General features: G+C 49.4%; 1 protein-coding gene and 1 long non-coding RNA gene across 4 annotated transcripts in view; one reads left to right on the top strand and one right to left on the bottom strand.

Annotated features, from left to right (window-relative positions):
* Nucleotides 1–23,083, bottom strand: part of LOC144762245 (uncharacterized) — a 637,926-nt gene that overhangs the window by 509,528 nt on the left and 105,315 nt on the right. The gene's annotated exons all lie outside the window — the stretch shown is intronic.
* The window catches only part of VEGFA (vascular endothelial growth factor A), a 74,370-nt gene continuing 56,732 nt past the window's right edge, over nt 5,446–23,083 (top strand). For all 3 annotated transcript variants that reach the window (XM_078647389.1, XM_078647388.1, XM_078647387.1), the window contains exon 1: nt 5,446–6,251. In XM_078647389.1, the coding sequence (XP_078503515.1) occupies nt 6,186–6,251 (66 nt within the window). In that variant the 5' untranslated portion in view covers nt 5,446–6,185. The remainder of the gene's footprint in view (nt 6,252–23,083) is intronic.

The raw sequence follows: 23,083 nt of genomic DNA, 5'->3' as shown, positions 1-23,083 counted from the left end.
CCTATAGCCACAGTCCATTCATCCATGACCTTCCATGGTAACCAGTGGCTTAAATATGTGCTCAAAAATCTTCATAGATAATAATGAAACTCATTATCACTGTTCAGGCCTTTCTCTACAGATCTTAATCTGCTGATCCATTGTGTCACCTATTGACGTATTTTAAGCTCCCAGTCATCCCCAATCCTCCCCTCCTCCCCACTTCTGTCAGCTAAGGCCCTTTGAATTCCATGAAACTTAAAACTGGTCAAGGCTGGATAATTATCCTGAATATGTTGGTAAATGGGGGATCTATTTTCACTATTTATAATGGCATGTCGATGTTCCTGAATCCAGGCTTTCAGAGCCCTTTAGGTGATCCCCACATAAATCTTGTTGCATTCACATTTGATTACATAAATTATACCACAACTGTTGCAATTTATGAACTGATTGATAGAATATTGTTCGTTTATATTGTATTTGAAATACTTCATACGATTCATCCCCAAATCACAAATAACACATGAACCACAAGTATAAAAACCATTTGGTTGGCTTGGCAACCAGTTAGTGGCTGGTTCTTGTACACGTTCCAAATAGTTTTTTGTAATCGAGTTCCCTATAGTAGAGTTTTTCCTATATGTCATTACTGGCTTGTCAGGAATGATGTCAGTTAAACCTGCCACCCCCCAAGAGATTCAAATTCCTGTTCAGAATCCTAAAAATCCTTTTATGCTCAGTATTATAAGTGGAAGTGAAGGCCAATTTCCCCTGTGATTCTCGCTTAGGTCTCTGCACCAATGTTTCCTCTCTTTTGATTCACTGCACTCGTCTTTTTGCTTCCTCTAGACTTGACTTAGTGTAACCCCTGGCCACGAGTCTCCTTCTCAAGTCTTGCAACCCTCTCTCAAAATCCTCCTCCTTGCTGCAGTTTCTTCTGGTTCTTATCATTTCCCCAAAAGGGATACCCCTAATTACTGCGGAGGATGTGCACTATCTGCTCTTAAAATATTATTGGTTGCAGTGTCTTTCAGGAAAAGTTTATTTTGAATAGTATCACCTGCTATGAGTAACTGAACATACAAAAAATCAATATGGCTAGAGTTGTGACACACTGTGAACTTAACATTATTTCTATTTGTGTTCAAATAGTCCAAATATTCCCTTAATTCAATGCTAGTTCCTCTCCAGATCAGCAAAATGCCGTTGATGAACCGTCCCCAAAATAGGACCAGGTCCATCCATTAATTCGCATTCTTTGACCAGGCATGTTCCCTCTCAAACCACCTCATGAAGAGGTTGGCATAAGAGGGAGCAAACCAGGGTCCCATCGCTGTACCCCTGATTCGATAAAACTACTCCCCTTCAAACAGGAAAATTTATTCTTGAGTATCAAATCACTCATTTCCAAAATCATATTTGAATGCTCCTGGAGATTCGCACTCCGCCCCTCCTAAAAAGTGACTTAGCACTATCTTTCCCTTATCATTCTCAATAAAGGTATACAGGTCCACCACATATAGTGTCACAAAACTCATGTCCTGATCCCAAACCACATCTTGCAATTTATTAAGGACATCCATTGTATCCCTGATATAAGAGGGTAGATTAACCACCAAAGGTTTAAGAAACAAATCCACAGATTCCACAGATAACAATGCTTGAGACAATAGGTCTCCCCGGGGGGCTTTGTAAAGACTTATGAATCTTGGGAAGCGTATAAATGAAAGGGAATTTAGGACTGGTGTTATTTAAATATTTAAATTACTTCTCATCCATTAACCCTAACTTCTTCCAAGTGTATAATCTTTCTGGAATTTGCCTGCTAGCTTCCTTGGTGGGGTTGCTACTCAATTCCCTTGAGATTTTCTTGATTGGATACACAGTGAATGGACGATATATGAGAGCACTGCTTGGAACGCTATCATTATTTGGATGAATTACACACTCCTTTTGTACAGGGTGTAGATTTATGTTCATCTTTACCTCTACCTGCCCCTAACCCCTCCAATCACTCTTACCTCCCTTTACCTCTACCCACCTCCTAGCCCTCAAGTCACCCTTACTTGCTTTTACCCCTACCCACCATGTGCCCTAAATTCACCCTTACGTCCCTTTACCTCTATCAAACACAAGCACTCGTCACCCTCACCTCCCTTTACCTCTACCAAACACGAACCCTTGTCTCCCTCCCCTCCCTTTACCTCTACCTATCACAAGCCCTCAAGTTTACCTCTACTCACCCCCAAACCTTCTAGTCAAACTCACCTCCCTTTACCTCTACCAATCTATAAAAGGCTAATATCATTTTTCAAAGTTATTCTAAAAAATATACTTTCCTACGTGGTAAAGCACTGCATATTAAACGTATAAATATTTACCTGTGTGGTACTTACCTGCATAATAAAGATTGTGTGGTGAAGGTCCTGCTTGTAAAGGCAGATCCCCCTCAGGCAGGACACATCCATGCACTGTCATTAAACACTCTTGTGACTTCATCCTAGGCTCCCTAAGTGCATACATGTTTTGGGGTCACTGTCTGTTGGTTTATGCTCTTCAGTATGTTTGGCAGGTACCTTCACCTCTTTGACAGTATCGCCCCTCCCTCCCTGCTTGTCGTCCCCACACCATATAGTTTAGGTATGAGACTGCACATGCGCTGATGCTTGTGAAACATTTTGTACACTAACAGGGAGGGGGCTTAGAGCCCACAGATTGCTTATCACTGGATGGCTTTATCGTCACTCATTTCTTTACTTCTCTTTGGTCAGTGAGTGCTGGTTTCACTTCTTATTTGTGTGTTTGTTCCTACCATGGAACATGGCCCAAGTACTGCTTCCCTATCCAGTTTCCTTTCACTGCTTGTTGCTTTGAAAGGTACTTTTTCTTTACCTTTAACATGCACACTCTACCTCACTCCCACCTCCCCGTTGTTGGTTGCCCAACCCCCCCACCCACCTCCATTGTTGTTGATTTTTTGGTCTTCCCTCCTATCTCCTGCTGTAGCTTGACCCATCCAGCTCTTGCCCTCTCCCCCTTTGCCGCTTACCCTCTCCCACCAGAAAAAAAGTGCCAAAAAGTCAAACCAATGAGTTTCAAAATGTTACAAAGATACAGATGGCTGCTTAATACAAAGTTTGTATTAAAAAAACTCACAGTCACAGAATGCAGTCTTTTAGTGCCTTATAAACCAGGTCTTGCTGAAGTATCCTGCAAAACAACGAGCCAATCAATCAATCATTTGTAAATCGCGCTACTCACCCGTTAGGGTCGCAAGGCCCTGGGGGGCGGTGGGGGGGGGGGGGGGCGGGGCGCTGCTATTGCTCGAAGAGCCAGGTCTTGAGGTGCTTCCTGAAGCGGAGAGGGTCCTGGGTCAGTCGTAGGTGGGTGGGGAGGGAGTTCCAGGTCTTCGCTGCCAGGTAGGAGAATGATCGTCCTCCGGCGGTGGTTCTGCGGAATCGTGGGACGATGGCGAGGGTGAGGTTGGTGGATCGGAGCTGGCGGGTGGGGGTGTAGAACGCGAGTCGGCTGTTGAGGTATTCTGGGCCCATGTTGTGGAGTGCTTTGTGTGTGTGGGTGAGGAGTCTGAACGTGATTCTTTTGCTGACGGGAGCCAGTGGAGGTTTCTCAGGTGGGTTGAGATGAGCCACATGCAAACGATGTGAAACGCTTAAAATTCAGTTTTCGTTTGTGATTTTCAGACTTTATTCTTGGAAAAAAGTAAATGAAGTGGTAAAAAGAGGGGGCATGGGATTTTATGCACAAAGATTGAACTCCAGTGCAAATGGGTAACCTTTCCCACTCCTTCGTGAAAAAACCTGTAGTGACCATGAGTGCATCGAAGCATGTGCGGGCTCTATATTGTATTGTATTTATATAGCGCTTACTACCCCGTACGCTTGGAAACGCTTTTTGGCACCCATCACATTCACCACCTAAAAATGTCACCCCTCCCCAATGCGTTTGGTACCGGCACTTCTTAGTTTTATCACTCCGAGTACCTGCACTACTGTACTGCTGAGGAGAGTATTGGTACATTCGTCACACCTCTAGCTCATTTCAATGAGTAACTGCACTTTTTTCCCATTTAAAGCACAACCCCTCATGTAGTCACAACAACTGAAATACTATCTAAATGAGAAGGTCTCATACAGAGCCGAGGTAGCTGACATATTGCAAAGGCCTATAATTACAATGCATAATCCATATACATTGTAATACAACGTGCCCTGTTCCTGGCGGCTAGGTGCCTCCCATGGCATGAGAATGAGCTGAGCCTGTGAGGAGCGCAGGCCCCGCCCTGGCTGTGACGTCACGCCGCAGCCCATTGGCTCTGCCGGTCTCCGCCCCCAGGTGCCAGGCCCTGCCTCCCCAGACTGCTGCTGGCTGAGGCGGTGAGCCACTCGGCCGGCGGCGGCAGAAGGGGCCAGGTTGTTTAATGCAGCAGTCGGTCCAAGTGTCCAGGCCTCCTCTAAGTGCTCCCAATTTGGCGATGGGAACCGAGGCAGAAAGGTATATTGTGGGCACGATCACGCGGTTAGTCCCGTGGGGAGCCGGGGTGATGGGGACTTTGGTCATCTAGTTTCTGAATCTGCGACTTCCACAGATCAAATCTTCCCCGAGAAAGAAATGTTTGCATCTGGCGCGGTGTTTAAAGTAAACACGTGACCATCGGAGGGTTTATGCAGCGCCTGATGTTTCCGAGTTACGCTGAAGCCCTGTAAATGCCCCGAAACAATACAGATGTATATAAGATGCCAGCGTGCCCAGCCGCTGTCACAGGGCGATCCATCGCCTTGGGCAATCCACAGAGAGCACGGATGAAATGCCCTCTCGGGTGGGTACCTGCCTGGTGTCAATCACCGCCCGTGTATTATAAGGGTGAAATCTCCAGACGGGGGCCACGTGAGGTGCAGGAACCACAGTGAGTTAGGGTTAAGAGCCTGGGATGAGGCAATGCACCCCAAAGCTTCTCGTCATTCTAACGAAGCTGGCGTGCACGTATGCATTCACGTGCCAGTGCCACTCTGAAATACCATAGCATTCACATTGTGCCCACTTGCAGCGCTTCAAAGCCTCAATAGGAGGCGTTGCTGATGGTGAGCAGAGTAGTTGTTTAAACCTGCACACTCGTAGCTTTAACAGGCAATGAAAAGGCGTCATTTTTAGGATTATTTCATCGTGTGGGTAACACAGAATCCCTGGTATTACCATATTTGATTATAATGCATCCTGTAAGCGCCCTGTCAGCCTCCACCTATGGATCTAGTGAGTGTGCCAGGCAGCTGAGTGTCCCCCCACCAGGGCGGGATGCCTGTAGGTCCTGCTCAAACGACTCCCCGGACTCTCTGTTCGCTCCCTGTCCACAGAAGCGTCAAACACTTTTCTGCTCCCCATCGGGCCGCCCCTGGGAGGGGCCAAGGGCGGGCCCTCCAGCACCGGCAGACCCTTTCCAATGTGAACAGAGCAGGATCGAGGCAGAGCTGGAGCAGCAGCCGAGGCAGCGCGAGCGCCGCGGGACGCAGGGGTGACCCACTGGGCAGAGCCGAGGACGCCTAGCGCCCAGAGGAGAAAGCACAGGGCCACGCAGCACTCTGAGAGCAGCCGGCGCAGCCTGGGAGAGCGCAGGGCGCAACGAGAGCCCTCCGGCCGCCAGGGAGAGGGAACGCGGCCAGGACGCGGAGTCCCCTCCACGATCAGACCGCCAGGGGAGGCGGACCGTGCTCGCAGCTCGACCCCGCTCGTATTTATTTATTTATTCGGATCTGCGGAGAGATCGAAACAGATCGATCTGTGCCCGGCTTCAGCGAGGATCGAGGGCGCCAAAAATTAAAGAAATCCAAATTGCAGAGCGAAAATGGATTGAAAACTTTTTGTTTGTTTCTGCTAACTTTTTGGGGAGCAGTCTGTTACAAGTCGCATCGCTTTGAGAGCGCGGATCGCGTGTGACGGGAGCCTGCTGGGTTGACCTCTGGTGTTTCAGTGCCCTTTGCTCTCCGGGGCCATGGAGGGCCCCTTCCTCCGGAGGGACTAGAGGGCTGCTCGGCCTGCTGCCTGCCTGCCCGGGATCGGCCAGGAGTTTGGGGTCTGCTCCGGGGAGGCTGGTGCGCCTCCCTCTGCCCTCGGGGCCGGATCGCCTTTCTTTGCTCTCTCTCCCTTCCTTCCCGGGGTTGGATTTTCTTCCCGGGTCTAGTCCCGGAATCATGAACTTGCTCCTCACTGTGCTCAACTGGAGCCTGGCCGCGCTGGTGTACTTCGGCAATGCCAAGGTAAGAGGGCACGGAGTGTGTGTGGGGGGGATGGCTGGCTGAGAGGTGACATACAGGCGCGAGGGCATGGGCACCGGAGATGGGGTACACGGTAGGGGGGGGCACGGGTACCAGGGCATGTGTGATGCACCCAGCTGTCAGGCCGTGCCCAGACCGCAGTAGTGCACCAAATTACAAGGGCCAGGCAGGGCATGTGACTTGTTCAATTTATGCCATATAAGCTTCAGTTACTGGTGGCGGGGGCATGGCGCTATGGGAGGGGTGTGTCGTAAAATCAGTGCGCTGTGCTGGTACCCCACAGTGGGCAGGTTTCCAAGGACTCCAGAGGACGCCTCAAACATCCCGTCACCTGAGGCGTTTATGGCGTGTTGATCCCAGAGTGCCCACGGAGCCTGGCATGGCTTGGCACCATCTCTTGCAGGGAGTTCCGCGCCAACTTACTACCAGCGTGGCAGGGCCGCTCCAGTATGCCTCATGAACCACATAGCTTGCGTGCAGGGACAACCAACGCATGTGGGCATGACGTGTAGAATCAGTGTACATCACACGCCTGTGCAGGGCACTAGCATAGTGCTGCAGAGTAAGGATGCCTACTTGTGAAATAGTGCTGCACACCAGTAGCGTTGTGCTTAGATCCAAGCCCTCCCAGCTGTTCTTGCCCAGGATCACACTGTGCGACCGAGCGAGCGCATGGCACGCCTCCCGTGACAGGTAATGGCTGTGGTGGATGGGCCTTGAAGGCGGGCACTGTCTGCCGGCCTCGTGTCTACCTGTACGGGTTCGTCTGCCGTGTTTAGAAGCGCCCCATCCCTCCAGTCCAGCTTCAAGGCGCTGCTCGAGAACGGTCCATGCCCCCTCTGATGTGCTTCAAATGTCAGGTTATGGTTTTAAGAACATGCTTTTATTGAAGAAGTTTATTTGGGGAAAGTAAGTACTTGTTTTAATACAGAACAGTACAAATGCTTATTGTAAACTTTCGATATATTTCTTTAGAGCTCCCTAGCGGAAAGGCCTGGCACAGTTCTGAAAAGGGGGTGGCGGGGGCGCAAGCTGTGTCTGTGATGAAGCGCCCCTCCCCCACACCTGACTTTATTAAAAGCTCGGATATTGGATTTCTATCCCGCAGCCGGGTCTCTCCGGCGGGGTGTGATTTGGGGGACCCATGGGAGTTGGGCCCCCCACAAGCGGGGTTCCAGATTGAACAGACCTGGCCTGCATTCCTTCTCCGCCAGAGCGGGGAATTAAAACACGGGACACCCGCGTGCTGCACGGAAATGGAAAGGTCAGCCCCCGCCGCGTTCTCATTTCGACCCCCTCCCCCCGGTCTTTAATAAAGCCTGTAGCTTCTGCTGGGTTAATCGGTCTGGTGCGCAAAATCTGATCAGTCGGGTGGTATATGTGTACATCAAACGTGATGTACATATATATCCTTGAAAAGCTTACATACCAACATACTGCGGAGGGACCCATATTACAGACCTGTCGGTTACAGACCGTGCAGCGCTCGGGGATAACATAAAGCGCACGTTCACCCAGGGGTGCTGAATAATAGATGTTTATTGTTACCCCCTCAGTGGTACTGCTTTTATCGACCTCCAGAAGGATGAAAGGCTGAGAGGGTCTGTCAGGATTTGAACCTGTGACCATGAGGTGGCACACAGGTCCCTGCAGTAGGCGCTATAGTCCACAGACCTCCAGGGGCGCGAGTTGCAGGCGCTCATACGTGTACATCTGTGCGGAAGTGTCACTTTAAGGATTTTGAGGGCCCATGAAAAACCTATTCTGAACTGATTTATTCACTTGAAGTCCATGTAATTTCAAACAAGACTAAAAGATGAGAAAACGTATCACGGTCACACAAACTATTGGAATATTGGGGGGGGGGCGTTGGTAGGCTTATTTATTTGTTTATTGAGGGCTCTGGACAATTGCCCTCTCTGCCCATGCATTTAAGCGGCCCCGTGCACAGCGCAGGTCGCGGGGCTTCGCGGCCAGGCGCATCTGTAAGCCCCGGAAGAGTTTGCCTCATTTGCCAGGGTATAGAGTGCCTAGAGTCCGTGTTTGGCGCGGCCAGGGTCTGTGGCGGTGCACACGGGGGCTGAGGCGTCGGTAACACTAGCAGGGGTGTTCATGGGGGGGGGGGGGGCAGGCTGCATCACATGCGCGGTGGGAACATATGACGCTGCAGATTGCAGGCGCGTCTGAGGCGAGGGCTGGCCGGGGCGCACCGAGGCAGGCCTGCATTGGCTTGTCGGCGCGGGCGGGGTGGCGAGTGAATGAACTTGCAGCGCATCAGAGTTCATTGAACTCTCGCCGGGAGCGCGCAGGGCCCGCCCTCCCCGAGGAGGGAGGAGCGGCTCCATGGCTGCTGCCGTGACCCTGGCTGTGCAGGGTGTCTCTTACCTACACGTGGAGCAGCGGGGTGCGGGGCTCCGCACCCTGCGACACTTGAGCCCTGCCTGTGCACCTAGAGACGGATTTAGAGCCGGGAGGCATGGAAAGTGCTCCGATCTCTGGAGGAAGTGCTAAATCCGGCTGGCACTCCTCGTCCAAGATCGGGGCTTTTCTTTCAGATTTTCCAACTTCTTCCAAAGATCGCTCGATGCTCACCCACCTCTCAAGCAGGCAAATGACAGTGCGCGCTATTTACCCGACACACACCCGAGTGGCCTTTTTGTGCTTCACCGCGGGCATGCTTTGTTACCAACTAACAGGTGCTCTCACCTGACCGAAGACATCATGGCCCAAATCGTCAGTGCACAGCAGGGCTAGATGGGCTTCCACCAGCGCCTCGCTGCTGCCGGGGGGGGGGGGTTCTGGGCAGAATACCCCTGGCCTGGCGCCTCGCATCTTTACAGCCAAACCAGCCCCCTATGGCGAGTCAGCTGACAGGGTCCCACAGAGCAACACACTTACCTGCAGGTAACTCGCGGGACTCTGGGGAAGAGGCTGCCCCCAGGCCTGCTGCGCTGCGAACCAAACGGCACCCCCACCGTATGTAGAGAACATCCATCGCTAAAGCCAGGGTCTTGCCGTTATTATTCCGTGCCGCAGTGTTCTGCATCATTCATTGATTTGCTGTATTTGCCACACTGCTCATCATTTGCAGCATCATTTGCAGAGATTAACTAAAAATTGTAGTTCAAATGGGTCAAAAGTTACTAAAACGTTGCGACACGTGTTGCCATACAGTGGAAAGGCCTTTAGAGGTTCCACTTATTGGTGAATTTCGGGGCTTTAAGTGTGCCGGGTTCTGCCGGGTCTCAGACCTGCTAGTAATTATAAATCGACTTTGATCCACGTCAGACTCTGTATTCATGTCCTTAACTTTAGTGGCGAAAGACGGTTTAATTTCGCAACAATGACTGTAAAGGCCCTTACGGTATTCCATGTCAGAGATGCGATTCCCGTTTATATTTCACTTTCGATTTTATCTTGTATTCCCTAGGAGTACCTGTTTTTTCCAAGGTGGTGTGCTCCTTGGGTTTTTTTCATGCAACATATCGCTCTTTTATAGTGTTTAGCACTCACTGGGTCGCTTCTATGCGCCTGACTGAGTGCAGGTCGTGGGTACAACATGCGACCATAGATAGAGAAGTCTGATGTTAATGCAGATGGCAGTGCACGTTCGAACAGCACCTGTCTGTGGGGGGGTCATAAAGGTGTGCAGACTACACGCACCTCCAATCCTTGGGGGCTTTCTGTGCTGTGCAGAGGAACTGTGGGAGGTGTGAGATATGCAGATGGAGGATTTCAGAGAGATGGGAGGGAAAATAGGACATTCATGTTTAAGAGTGACTGACCGCAGAAACAAGGGCTGTGAAGGGGAGAACAGAAGCGTCAGACCCCTTCCATAGACCTTAGTTGATGTTTAATTCACAGTCTCATATTTTCAGAATTGAAACCTTTTCAAATCTAAATGATGTAAGACAACATCACATGTATTCATTTATCTGATACAGCTAACCACCACTGGCACAGACATATACATATACATGTTTCTTGTGTGATCCAGTAACAAAAAACTTCAGAGGCACCCAAATACTGGTCAGGTGCCAAGCTGTGTGAAGCGCAGGATTTTAGTTTGTTTTAAGCCACACCCATAATTACATAGGCCACGCCTCTCTGAAAGGATTTCTAGTGACGCTTCTTGGCCACATCCCTTTTAGAGAACACCCACCTTTTTCATCCCACTTAAAGCACTGTTGTATTTTGGTGTTAAAATAGGATAAATGAAAATAAATCTTAATGAAGACACTAGTAATGTGTAAAAATATCGAATTAATGAAATGTGCTGCATAATTTGTCTTTTCTTAATGGTTCAGTTGGCTTTGACACATTATTTGTGTGATATGTACTTTTTTTCCTTCTGTTTTATATATAGCGAACTTGACCCGGAGGTATCGGAGCGCTTTACATGAGCACCACAGTTAATTTACACATGGACACCTTCATTTTTGTTAGGCACAGGAAGATTACGTGATTTGCCCAGAATCACAGGCTGTTGAGCGTAATTGCAGAGAGTCTAAACCGGTTCCCCAGTTTTGAGATTGACCACCCTACCTGTTAGGCCACATCCTCTCCCCGTCATACTTTTTAGATGTAAAATAGTCTTGTTAATTTCAATGGAGGTGAAGGAGACAGCCAGTCTGTCATTAGAAAGAAGGCAACACTAAACACTCCAGTGGGCTGGTCCAATATGTGCCTGTGTAGTATGCTGGGATATGGAATGTAGAATCTAGTGTGTGGAACATGGAACATTGATGGGGGGGGGTGGTGTTTAAATGGAAAGTCATTTAGATGCAGGCTAGTGGTCACTGAACCTGGTGCATTTTATGTGTTTCTTTTCGCCGGTGCTAATAGTTAGTTCTTACCTAAATAGTTAGTTCTTAACTAACAAAAGACCCCTGTTACTAGGTTGGTGACATGGTGGTTAATTCACCACCAGGAGAGGAAAGGAGAGTTTGCTAGTGATTTAGACTTGAGGGAGAAGGTGAAAAAAATATCTAGAGAAAATAAAACAAAAGGTTAAGGGATGAGCGTGGAAGTGGCAGAAGTGAGTCTCTGGTTGTATGTGTAGGGGAGCAAAGGACGAGGAGCGAGAAACCTAGCATTGTCTCACAGGGTTTCTTTATTTATGAAGTTTTGTATGGTGCAAACTCGACCCGAAGACCTCAGAGCGCTTTACATAGTTGGCAGAGAAGCAGTTACCCGGGTTACATGTGGGTAGATTAGATACACTCACATTATGTAAAAGCGAATACAGTGTAACAAACACAGACCTGCACCATAAGCAATCTTAGGTGAGTGAGTTCCATATTGAGTAGACACAGTTGCATGAAATAATCAAAGATGTGCACGCTGGTCTGATTCTCAGTCAATCAATCAATCAATCAGAACATTTGTATAGCGCACTACTCACCCGGAGGGTCTCAAGGCCGCGGGGGGACGGGGATGTCCGCTACTGCTCGAACAGCCAGGTCTTGAGCTGCTTCCTGAAGGCGAGGTGGTCCTGGGTCAGGCGGAGGTGGGTCGGGAGGGAGTTCCAAGTCTTGGCGGCCAGGTAGGAAAAGGCCCTTCCTCCTGTGGTGGCTCTTCGGATGCGGGGGACGGCGGCGAGGGCGTGGCTGGTCGATCGAAGCTGGCGCGTGGGAGCGTAGAAGTTGAGGCGGCTGTTGAGGTATCCTGGTCCTTGGTTGTGTAGGGCTTTGTGTGCGTGGGTGAGGAGCCGGAAGGTGATTCTCTTGTTGACCGGGAGCCAGTGCAGGTCTCTCAGGTGTCCGGAGATGTGGCTGCGGCGGGGGATGTCCAGGATGAGTCGTGCTGAGGTGTTCTGGATCCGCTGGAGTCTCTTCTGGAGTTTGGCGGTGGTACCGGCGTAGAGGGAGTTGCCGTAGTCCAGCCGGCTGGTGACGAGGGCCTGGGTGACCGTCTTCCTGGTTTCGGTGGGGATCCATCGGAAGATCTTGCGTATCATTCGCAGGATGTTGAAGCACGACGAGGAGACGGCGTTGACTTGTCTGGTCATGGAAAGGGAGGAGTCCAGGATGAAGCCCAGGTTGCGTGCGTGGTCAGTTGGTTTGGGTGCGCTGCCCAGGGCGGGGGGCCACCAGGAGTCGTCCCAGGCGGAGGGTGAGGATCCCAGGATGAGGACTTCCGTCTTGTCCGAGTTCAGTTTCAGGCGGCTGTTCGACATCCATTTGGCTACGTCTGTCATCCCTTCGTGCAGGTTGGTTCTGGCGGGGTTGTTGGTGAGGGAGAGGATCAGCTGGGTGTCGTCAGTGAGTAATAAGTTATGGTGACAGCGGTGTGGGTTCAGGATGGTTGAGCTTGGGATTTGTCTAGTCTGGGTGTGTCGAGGGAAGGAATCTAAGCATTGCAGAAGTGAAGAAATAGTGCAAGATAATGTATTTGTGCCTGCTGGTGGTAGTGTGCTGGGATTGACTAAAAAAACAGAGTTAAGGGTGGCGATGGAGGTGTTCCTGTGGGTGGCTTACAAGGTGAACTGGTGGAGAAGTCAGGGTGAATAGAAGGTGTAGAATGCCAGTGTGGTTAGGGGATTACGTGTTGACTTGAAGCTCATGTATTTATTAATTTGTTTGACTTGTTGTGGGTGGGGATGTGTGGTATGTTGGATATGGGACGTAACTGCAGGGTGTGTGAATGGAACCTTGAGTGTTGGGTGTGTGTGGATGTTTGAATTGGAAGTCTTGTATCAGTTTTGTTTCCTATTGTTCTCTTCACTGGGTCTAATAAACAGTACTTACCTGAGCCCAGTCCAGGGAGTCTTCTAGTATTACCACAGACTGACTTGTCTAACATCAGTGGCTGAGCTTCCAGAGCTAAGGTAGCCAGTGGCTGAAGGAGGCTGAACTACATCTCTCCAGAGTATGTCTGAACTCAGGATGAGTGACTGCCATTACTGGAAACGCAGATGAATTCTGCCATGCGAGCCAGCAAACTGACGAAATTTGTTTACATACAAGTCACTGAATTAAAGTGGAGACGTGGAAATTCTAAATCTCCAAAGAAGCGCAATGGCTTTCAAGTTTTTAGGCCTTGAATTACATTATCTCCTCACCCGAGAAGTGCATATTATAAGTATCACCTGCAGAAACCAGTTGCTACTTGGTCAACGCTAATTTCCTGGAGACGTCTGTACAGTATATTATTATTGAAAGTGTATTAGGTGGCCACAGCAGTTTTTGCCGTGGAGATTCAGGAACTATGCGACCTGACATTTCCGACAAGCATTAGTAACGCTTCGGTTAAACAATGTAATGAATAAAGACCTGTTTTCATCAACCATCGTCCGGGAGGAGGTAAGAAATCCCTGACAGAAAACACAGGCGTGGAGAGGATGTGGCGCAGTGGCCAGAGCCGCTGATCCGAGAGCTGAGGATCCTGGTTCTAGTCTCTGTGATGCTGCACAACATCCCCTGATTCTATGCAAACTACTTAATCACTCCAGGTGACAAACTGTTATATAAATATGCTGCAATAGTGAAAGGCAAAACTTCATGAAAATATAGCTCCACCAAAGCGGATTGTAACAGTACTTCAGCGGCTGGAAACCGAAAAGAGAAGCAGGCAAGGAAAAAGCATTGATAAATGCAGGAAAATATGCTACAGAGTGGAGGATGATGTAAGACCCTTTTAAGTTTATTTTTAAAAAAGCACATTTCTCAAGCACAGCACAAGTGCTGTGCAGGCATATCTAAAAAGCCTGAGTGATCTCACACGTCTTTGACAGCTGTGTCATCATTAAAAGTAACACCAGATAACGTAAAAGTTCAATGAATAAAATAACTTACAATCTTAGACATTCAACAACTTACATTTGCATTTAAAGTGTATAATATCATTCCCAGTGGGCACAAACATGGCTTCCAGGCATTATGTGGCACAGAAGCTGGTGTTCTGCACTCCACGTCTCTTCATATGAAGCTGTTGCAGGAGAGCCTACTGTTTGGCTAGAAGGCTGGTTAAGTCCAGAACATTCACAAACCTCCATAAATTGACCCAAGAAGTCAACAGGTTTACTTGATAATCTCTTTAAAGTTGCTGTTACATTCTCTGAATGACTTTTGATTTTCTACTGTCTTCAGTTTTGCTGTACGGTTTGAGAAGCGTACTCCAGTCCCATGCATGGACTTTTTGTGTGAACGGAGTCAGATTTCCAACAAGTGTATCGACTTACATATTTTTAAATATGTCATTTTATGAGTAGGTCTCCCAATATACCAAAGTTCTGCCTGCGTTCTTTTCGAATGAAAGCAGCTGCTCATTGGTGCAATATTCAACCTTATGGGAGATGGGGCCCAAATGTGTGAGTCTCACTCAAGATGCGGGAGATTCCTGGTCTCTGGTGTGACCAGCATCCAGTTGGTAGGCGTGTAACTAACTAGTGAATAAATGCAAAAAATGAGGGTTGCATACGTCTGAGGGTGGTTCAGGGTTACTCCTAATTACCAGTATGGATGAGACACAATACTCAGTGAGTGTCATTAGCAAACCCTCAGGGCTCCCTGCCGCCTCCTGCCTCCACTCGCTGTCCTGCGTGCCCTTCTCTCGAGTCTGGGGACCCCACTCCCTCCTAGGCTGTCTTTCTCCCCTCCAGCACTCTGGCCGCGCTTCTCTCTTTACTGCCTGGACTGTCCCCATCCCTCTTTGGCTCCCTTGCAGCCTGTCTGTCTGTCCAGGCTCGCTCCCTGGTCTGCAGCTTCCTGCCCCGGTTCGACCAGGGTGCCCTGTGGCTGTGGGGTCCCCGCCCCCGAGGAAGGACGCGCGGCCTGCAGGCCTCGGGCCACCCCGCAGCCGGGAGCCTGCGTCAGCCCCACCCGGGGTGGAGCCCCCCGCACCCTGGGGCGGCACAAGGCCACCCGTGCTAATTGTTTCTCCGGCCCTTCACAGCTCCAAAGCCCTGCTAATGAGGCTGCCCGGAGGATTAATGGCCGAGTCGACCCTCCCCACCCCCTCCTCGGCGGGAGCAGTGGGGGGAGGTCACGGGCCCCGTGGGGCTCACCTCTCCCCTCGCTCCTTGAAATGAGAACCAGATTGAGTGCGAGGGGGCGTGGGGGCGGCGGGGCTGGAGGGGCATCGGTGGAGCGGGGCCTGGCAGCGCACAGCGGGGATGGAGGGTGGGTCATAAACCCTCCATGGGTACTGCTGCCTAGAAACCACGGGGTGGGTGTTGTAACGCGAGCTCTGTTTGTTTTATTCCTAATGTAAAGTTTACTGATTGTTGGTTCTCAGGTTGTGCCTCACCTGCGCGAGCCTTGCACTCTGTTATGTTCCGTATTTCCCTCCTGGGCAGCTGGACTCGGCACCCTGCTGGTTGGTCACCGCCTCCCCGGCTGGGGACACCTTTCTGAGGATTAAAGTTCTTTTGATGCTTGCCTGGTCTCCTCGTCATCACTACATTTTGGCGACGAGGATAGGATAAATGATGAGGACTTTAGGGAGAGTGATTACCGCATAGTCCCTCGAACAATCCCTCAGTGTGTGGCAGTTGCCTCAGGGAGTGAGCCACGGAGCGCGCCAGGCCTCTGCGTGGGGTCTAGTCGGGTCATATGGCTGTGGAGTAAGCTCCACTGTCCCTGCTCGCTGGACCGAGGCCAGCGGGGGCACCGAGAGACCCGATCTGGTGTCAGCACAGAGGGGGTGACGCCCGCAGGGGCACACGCGTTCACTCCCAAGGTGTCTGTGGTGAGTGCGTCCCGTAGAGACGCGCGTCTGCCAATGACTTGTCTCCAAGCGGAGTGATTTCTGCACAGACGTTCATTCCTGAGAGTGACCCCGGCGCCCCCTGTCTGAGAAGAGATTTCCTTGAACGTAGACTGGGTCCTGCAGTGACCCCTTCCCTGTGCTGATTCCCAGGGGTCCTAGAGACTGTCTCTGTCAGAGCCCATGGAGGAGGCTTAAGAAAGCCCAGTCTGTGCGCACACCTCGGGGAGGCGGCGCGAATGACCCATGAGGGATTGGTATAGAGAGCGCCCCCCCCCCCCTCGGATCCCAAGGGGACGAGAGTGAGTCCAGCAGGCAGGCCGAGGCCTTCCCTCCAGTGTCCGACCTTCACAGGCCCCGGAAGGTCGCAGGCCTGTCGGACACACGCAGGCCCGGCCCCAGCTTCTGTTGACAGGGAGCTGCGCTGTGGACTGTGCCCGTGCCAGGGCGCAGAGTTCGCCTCTTACTGCCAGGCAGGCCTTATTACATTAACCATTCACCAGCCGTCAAATTGCGGGTTTGTTACACTGGACCTCTGCCCGGTCACTGAAAGACTTGAAGGGGGAGCCGGATGGGCGACAGATAAGTGCAGTCACACACCCTAATAACAAATGTCGAATCCTGCTGCCCTTTTCGTTTAGAAAAGGCGTTATCGTGTAATTATGTGTTAAAATCATTAACTGGCCATTCCTCCAGCATATTGGGAAAGCTGCCCTGTTGTCAAAATAGAGCGAAGCTTTTTCTTGTCTCTTTACCCAGCTAACCAAACTTGGTATACCTACCCAAAGAAGGGTGTTTGTGGATCACAGAGGGGGTGCACTCAAAACCGTTTGTCAAATATAGATTCCCCTTTTGCAAATGCATGGCCCTACTTGCCCAGTCGGGACGTTGCTCAGTACCAGTTAAGACAAGTGGCCTTCGTCCCTAGGGAAGCCACTTGTGGGTAAAATTGGCGATCGACTGTTTGGTGTAATCAAGAGTTACGCCGCGGACCATTTACTTGTATAGGTTGTGGCGGTGGGAATAACTATGCAGCTTGGAACTTGTGGTGTTGCTGGTGACAGAATGGACGTAGAACCACTAACTTCCACCATCACCTGAGGCAAAACATGTTGGTGACTGTCCCGGCCTCCCCTCCCAGCTCTAGAGGCACATGCCTAGTGAAAAAGGAAATATCAACATACAGTGATTTTCCAGATGGAAATGTCATTCAAAAGAATAAAGCAACAGGTAACATGTAAGAAATGGTGCAGAGTGAGCTACTTGCCACAAAGAAGCACACAGAACTGTGCCCTTATACTGCCTTGCATACCTGCCTTCAGGGACTGCAGCTTGAGTCTCCTCCGTTGAAAAACGTGGGGTCGTGGAGATTAAGAGATGCAATTAAAGTTAGTGGAACAGGAAAACTATGAATTAACCTGTGGTATGACCCAACAGCACATGTATGTTGTACCCAAAATGCCATTGCAATTGTTCTGCACTTTCAAGGGCTCTGCAGACGAAGATCACCAGTTTGATCAAATCAATTTACAGCATTTCTACCACTGTAAGAAGTAAACGCTGAGTGGACTAAAGAAGGATGCTACCATGGTCCACTGTCTCAAATCACAGTTATAGCTGACTCCTGGAATAGCGATGATGCTTGTATACCACAATAACGCTAACAAAAATCTCTTTTCGGATAGTCTGTTCCTAGGTTTGGCTGCTGTAGTAAACATGAAACACAAGCAGACAAAGAGACTTCCATGGAACCACTATCATTTAGAAATGGAAGAAGCCGGTACCACGTCTTCAACTTCAAAAAGTGACACGTTTCAGTGGAAGAGGTTGCCCCCTGTTACACGGCATTCTTCCTTTGCTTAAAAAAAGAAATTCTGATGAGAACTACACCAATTTTTAACCTGGTGATTCTCCTCTAGATCATAAACACCACCCACCCCAATGTCCTGCTTTAAGGCATTCACTCAGCAGAAGGTTTAGTTGGTGGATGACAGAATGAGTTCCTTCAGACACTGCACAGGCTTTTGCATAATAATACACTGAACATAGGCTACATTTTATATTCAAACAAACTTGTGTTCCACAATATATGCTTTTGCATAGATCGTGAAACCTGTTTTGAAAAAGTGTTCATAGAATGCATCCACAGACTTAATACACTTGGTTTAACACAAATTAGTTTGGTGCTGAGGTAAAAAGAGAATTTATGCATGAATTATGTATCACACTTCACCAGGAATGCGGCAGACACTTAGTGAAGTCCTACAGGAGGTATGAGAAACGAGCTTGAAAATGTTACCCTGTTCGCAGTCAAAAGATGGCGGAGCAGTTTGATGCAGCATTTACCTCTTTGCCTACGTTAGACATGTCTTTTTACGTCACTCCTGTGACAACAGCCGTCTTGTCCACGTGTGAAAACACCAGCATGCACCATCAGTGTGCCTTCATGGTGAGCATTGTTTCTGTTCTAACCAGCACCCTCACAATCGAGTGTCATTGAAAACCATGGTCTGTTCAGTTTTATATAAACAATCCCTGCACGCTCACTAGTTTCCAAAATCAGGTTCTCGCCTAGACCAGGTGTGACAGCAGCCATGCAGTTCGGTAAGACCAATGAAAGGCCCTCGATTAGTGTCTTAAACATCATACAGACACCTTTACATCCGGGTCAACTTCTGGGAATGACTGTGACGTAATAGTCTACAAACAAAGATCTATCCGTGACTGGATGCCCGAAAATGTGACATCATCGAAAATAAATGAGTTTGCAATAGCAATGTCAGGCTCTGTTATGGAGAGAACTCCACATTTCGACACTGTGGGGCTAAATAGAGAGACTGCTGAATACTGCCACCTACGGGCTTGTGTCAGTAACCACACAGACAACACACAAATGAAGCTGCTTCGACATGTGGACTTGTCAATAGGCAGTCTTGCAATCTCTGTCGATGAGATGAGGCAGCGGTCTTTACGTCACGGTCGCTGAATGTCATTTTCAAAGCCCTGCTCTCATGTGAGTGAGGTCCTCCTCCATTGATAGCCAATATATTGGCCTCTCACACAATCCATTTGCATTAACACCCTTAGATACAGAGAGAGTGCTGATTTTGTATGCGATTAAGCGAGGCATAATCCACATCATACCCACTAAGTATCTGGGTGGACTTGTTTAGTGGTCGCAACTGCCTAATTCCATCAATGACTAGTTTCAAAGATGTACCTTGCCAGTCTTCACGCCAGTACACCATATCAATACCTTTCTCAGCTTCCCACCGGTCCATGCCAATACACCATATCCAGACCCATCTTAGCATCCCACCGGTCCATGCCAGTACACCATATCCAGACCCATCTTAGCATCCCACCGGTCCATGCCAGTACACCATATCCAGGCCTATGTCACTGATCCATGCCGGTACCTCATATCCAGTGGCGTAGCTTGCCTTATGCTGCCCTTGGCGGTCCCTGCGTTTACCGCCCCTTGGCGCGGGGGTACTGACGATTCCTGCATTTGCCGCCCTGTGACAGTCGCAGGTAAGGGGGGGAGGCCGCCGTACCCAAAACTCATGCTGCCCAGGGCGGAAGGCCCCCCTACCCCTTGCTACACCACTGACCATAGCAAGGCATTTCTCAGCATATCACAGCTTCACGTCAGTACACCATATCCAGACCTATCTGAGCAGCTCACCGGTAGACCATATCCAGACCTATCTCAGCAGCTCACCAGTTCACACCGGTAGACCATATCCAGACCTATCGCAATATCTCACTGGTTCATGCCAGTACACCATATTCAGACGCATCTCACCGGTCCACTCCAGTACACCATATCCAGACCTATCTCAGCAGCTCACCAGTTCACACCGGTAGACCATATCCAGACCTATCGCAATATCTCACTGGTACATGCCAGTACACCATATTCAGACGCATCTCACCGGTCCACTCCAGTACACCATATCCAGACCTATCTCAGCAGCTCACCAGTTCACACCGGTAGACCATATCCAAACCTATCGCAATATCTCACTGGTTCATGCCAGTACACCATATTCAGACGCATCTCACCGGTTCACGCCGGTACACCATATCCAGACCTATCTCAGCAGCTCACCAGTTCACACCGGTAGACCATATCCAGACCTATCGCAATATCTCACTGGTTCATGCCAGTACACCATATCCAGACCTATCTCAGCAGCTCACCATTTCTTTCTCTTGGTAGTAACTTAGGCAGTCTTTGTACTGCTGTGTGATCTTCATTTCTACTAACTATGTTATGTGTCTAGCTGTCTGCTTCTGTTTTAAATTACAATACATTCAGTTATGGTAACCACAAGGCTCTTTAGCGTGCTGTTATGTGCAGTACATTCTTTGTTTTGAAATCAACACAAATCACATCCTTAGTGACCCTTTTCAACCAAGGAGAAATGCATTGCGCAATAAAATCCAACAAAGTGGTCCCCTCTGTGTATATGTTCGCTTGATTGACCACTTTGGTGACTCCATTTCGGATCAGGGCCTTCTCCTAGGCAGCCACTGCTCTGAAAAGCTACTTATTCGAAGTAACTGCAGCCATTGTCAAGTAGAGGCAGCTGTCAAAGGAACAGAATCATGGGGTACTCATCAATATATCAGATAGACTAGTGTGGCTACGCAATTGCAAAAAGCCATAAGACTTAAAGGCAATTTTGTTTCCACTTTATGAATCCTCTCAAAGACCTCATCTGGAGTGCCATAACCCTTAAGAACTCAATAGAAGAAGAGAAACTGCAGACCCTTCTCACAGACTGCCCCCCCAGCTAGTGAATGCACATACCGAAGGAAAAAAGCCCCAGACTGACAAAAACATTTACTGATTTACTGAGACAATACCCCAAGAATCAAGAAAAGTTATTGAATAAGAATGACTTTGAAAATGGAGCCAACTTCCTCTCAACTCTGACCATCGTGGCATAGAGAAACACAAACTACACACCAGAACTTAGTCTCTTGTGTCAGTGCTTTACTCCCTCACCACTGCCCTCAAACTCACCAGCATACTGATTCACAACCTAAAGTGCATACTTATCCCACTCATTAACCCAAAACACATGCGTCACACTCTCCCAAGCACTGAACATATCCAAATAAAAACTGAGTAGGAAGATATCCTTGATATATAAAGCATTGGTGGCCGACGCTGCCGGCAGCCCATTGCGGGTCCGGGCGGCCTGGTAGGAGGACCTAAGGGATCCAATAGGGGACGGTGCCTGGGCCTGTGTTTGCACCCTCTCGAAGGCTGTTTGGGGTAATGCCCGCTTTAAGCTGGTTCATTACAACTTTTTACATCCTACCTACCCGACTCCCCTTTTGCTACATTGGACAGCGCGGACACGGTCTGACGGGTGCCCTCGCTGTGGGTTTCAAGGGGCAGACTTCCTTTATCTGGCCTTGGGGTGCCACAGAGTGCAGGACTTTTGGGTCGGGGTGGTGGATGAACTCACATGTACCACTTCACTGCAGGCCACACTTGTGACATAGTGTTGCTTGCTGGGTAATGTAAGACAGCCTAAAGGCTGCAAGATGGCTTACAAATGCTTGCAACTAGCACTGATCCTTGCCAGGGGCAGGGTGCCTATTACATGAATGAGTTCGCGCGCCCTGGACACTGTCACAGGGATGTAGAGGAATGGATGTTAGCGGGGGAGATTCACATGAAGCTCAGCAGGAGGGATGAAAGGTGGGGGATGATCTCCTCACATGGAGGGACCTGGGAGACTGGTTCATAGCCCTGACTCTGTTCTGATCAGTGATAATAGTGATGACTCGGATGATTAGACGTTTGCAGGCTCTCTGGTCAGGGACAGGGTGATGTCTGACCTGCCCTGCCATATGGCGGTTGTCTTCAAATGTGAAGGGGAATGGTGACACTTGAATCTATGTATGGTGGTATTGTTCCCCTACCTGTCTGCTCTACACTGTTATTTCTGTTTTTAACGCTGCAAAGTTGGCTCACATGAAACTGATAAATGTTTTAAAATAGACTTGCAAGGAAATGAACCGATTCGCTAAGACAAATTAACCGGTTCCCTAATAAAGTACCCCAAATATCAAGAAAGGTTATTGAGAACTCTCCTGTAAGTTTAAGACTGGGAATCATGCCAAAGAAGGCGACAACTGCTGTTTCCACGATGACCACTGGGCACAGAAACACTGAAACTACACACCAGAACGGGGTCTTTTTGTCAGACAGAGCCTTGACCTCAAACTCACGCGCTCCTTGATAGACACGCCTCTGGATTTCCACAGCACAGAGGACCGAGTTAAATTTGATAACTACAATAGGTTAGTGTCGGACAAAAAAAAGGCAACTCTACCACAAGGCAAAGGGGTACAATCTAAAAGGAATCAAAGCTTTACCCTAAGCTTACCACTTCCTCTCCTTATATGTCTCGGACACAGCTGTAGATCGCAGCCAATCAGCAGCCAGTGATTTCCGACTGGATTAGGCACTAGGGCCTAGGCCTCCTGTCCATACCAGAAACCTGTTTTAAATATCTCAGCCATGGATGGCATGGTCATTCTGCCACGAGACGGCAAGAACCAGCGACTCGCAAAATCCCAGAGCCGAAGAAGGGTTCGCTCCCAACCATCCAAAGCTTTCAGATGTTAGCCCACTCTCCATCTTGAGGTGACAACCAGGGACTGGGGGAGAAGCATCAGGCACAACTTTAGACAATTGGTCTAGAAAAGGCTCCAGGAAATCTACTGTCAACCCTATCAACAAATGAACACAAAAGCTTTGAGCAGAACCAGTGCAGGATAGTGAGCAGCTGTAAGGCTGGACACCGCGTGGTGCCTACATGGATTGGTCTGGTGAGCCACTACTGCTGTCTAGTTCTCCTTCACTACCTCTAGCTTGAAGTCACGGGCTATCAAAGTGACAGTAATAGCAGTGCATGAGCTGATCCCTTCAGGTGCCCGAGTTCCATTGATCTGCACTCGATTCATCTGCCTGGAAGAGGTGGAAAGGCCAAGCTGCAGCGTGGTGCGTTCTGCGACCTCTGGTTTGTGTACCTTCCCCGCAAGTGCCAGGCACCCAAGCGTGTGCTCACCTTCCAGGG

This window comes from Lissotriton helveticus, chromosome 6, assembly GCF_964261635.1.
Source record: "Lissotriton helveticus chromosome 6, aLisHel1.1, whole genome shotgun sequence".
NCBI classification, from domain to species: Eukaryota; Metazoa; Chordata; class Amphibia; order Caudata; family Salamandridae; genus Lissotriton; species Lissotriton helveticus.
Note: the sequence above shows the minus strand (reverse complement) of the source record. Positions and strands in the feature narration are given on the sequence as shown.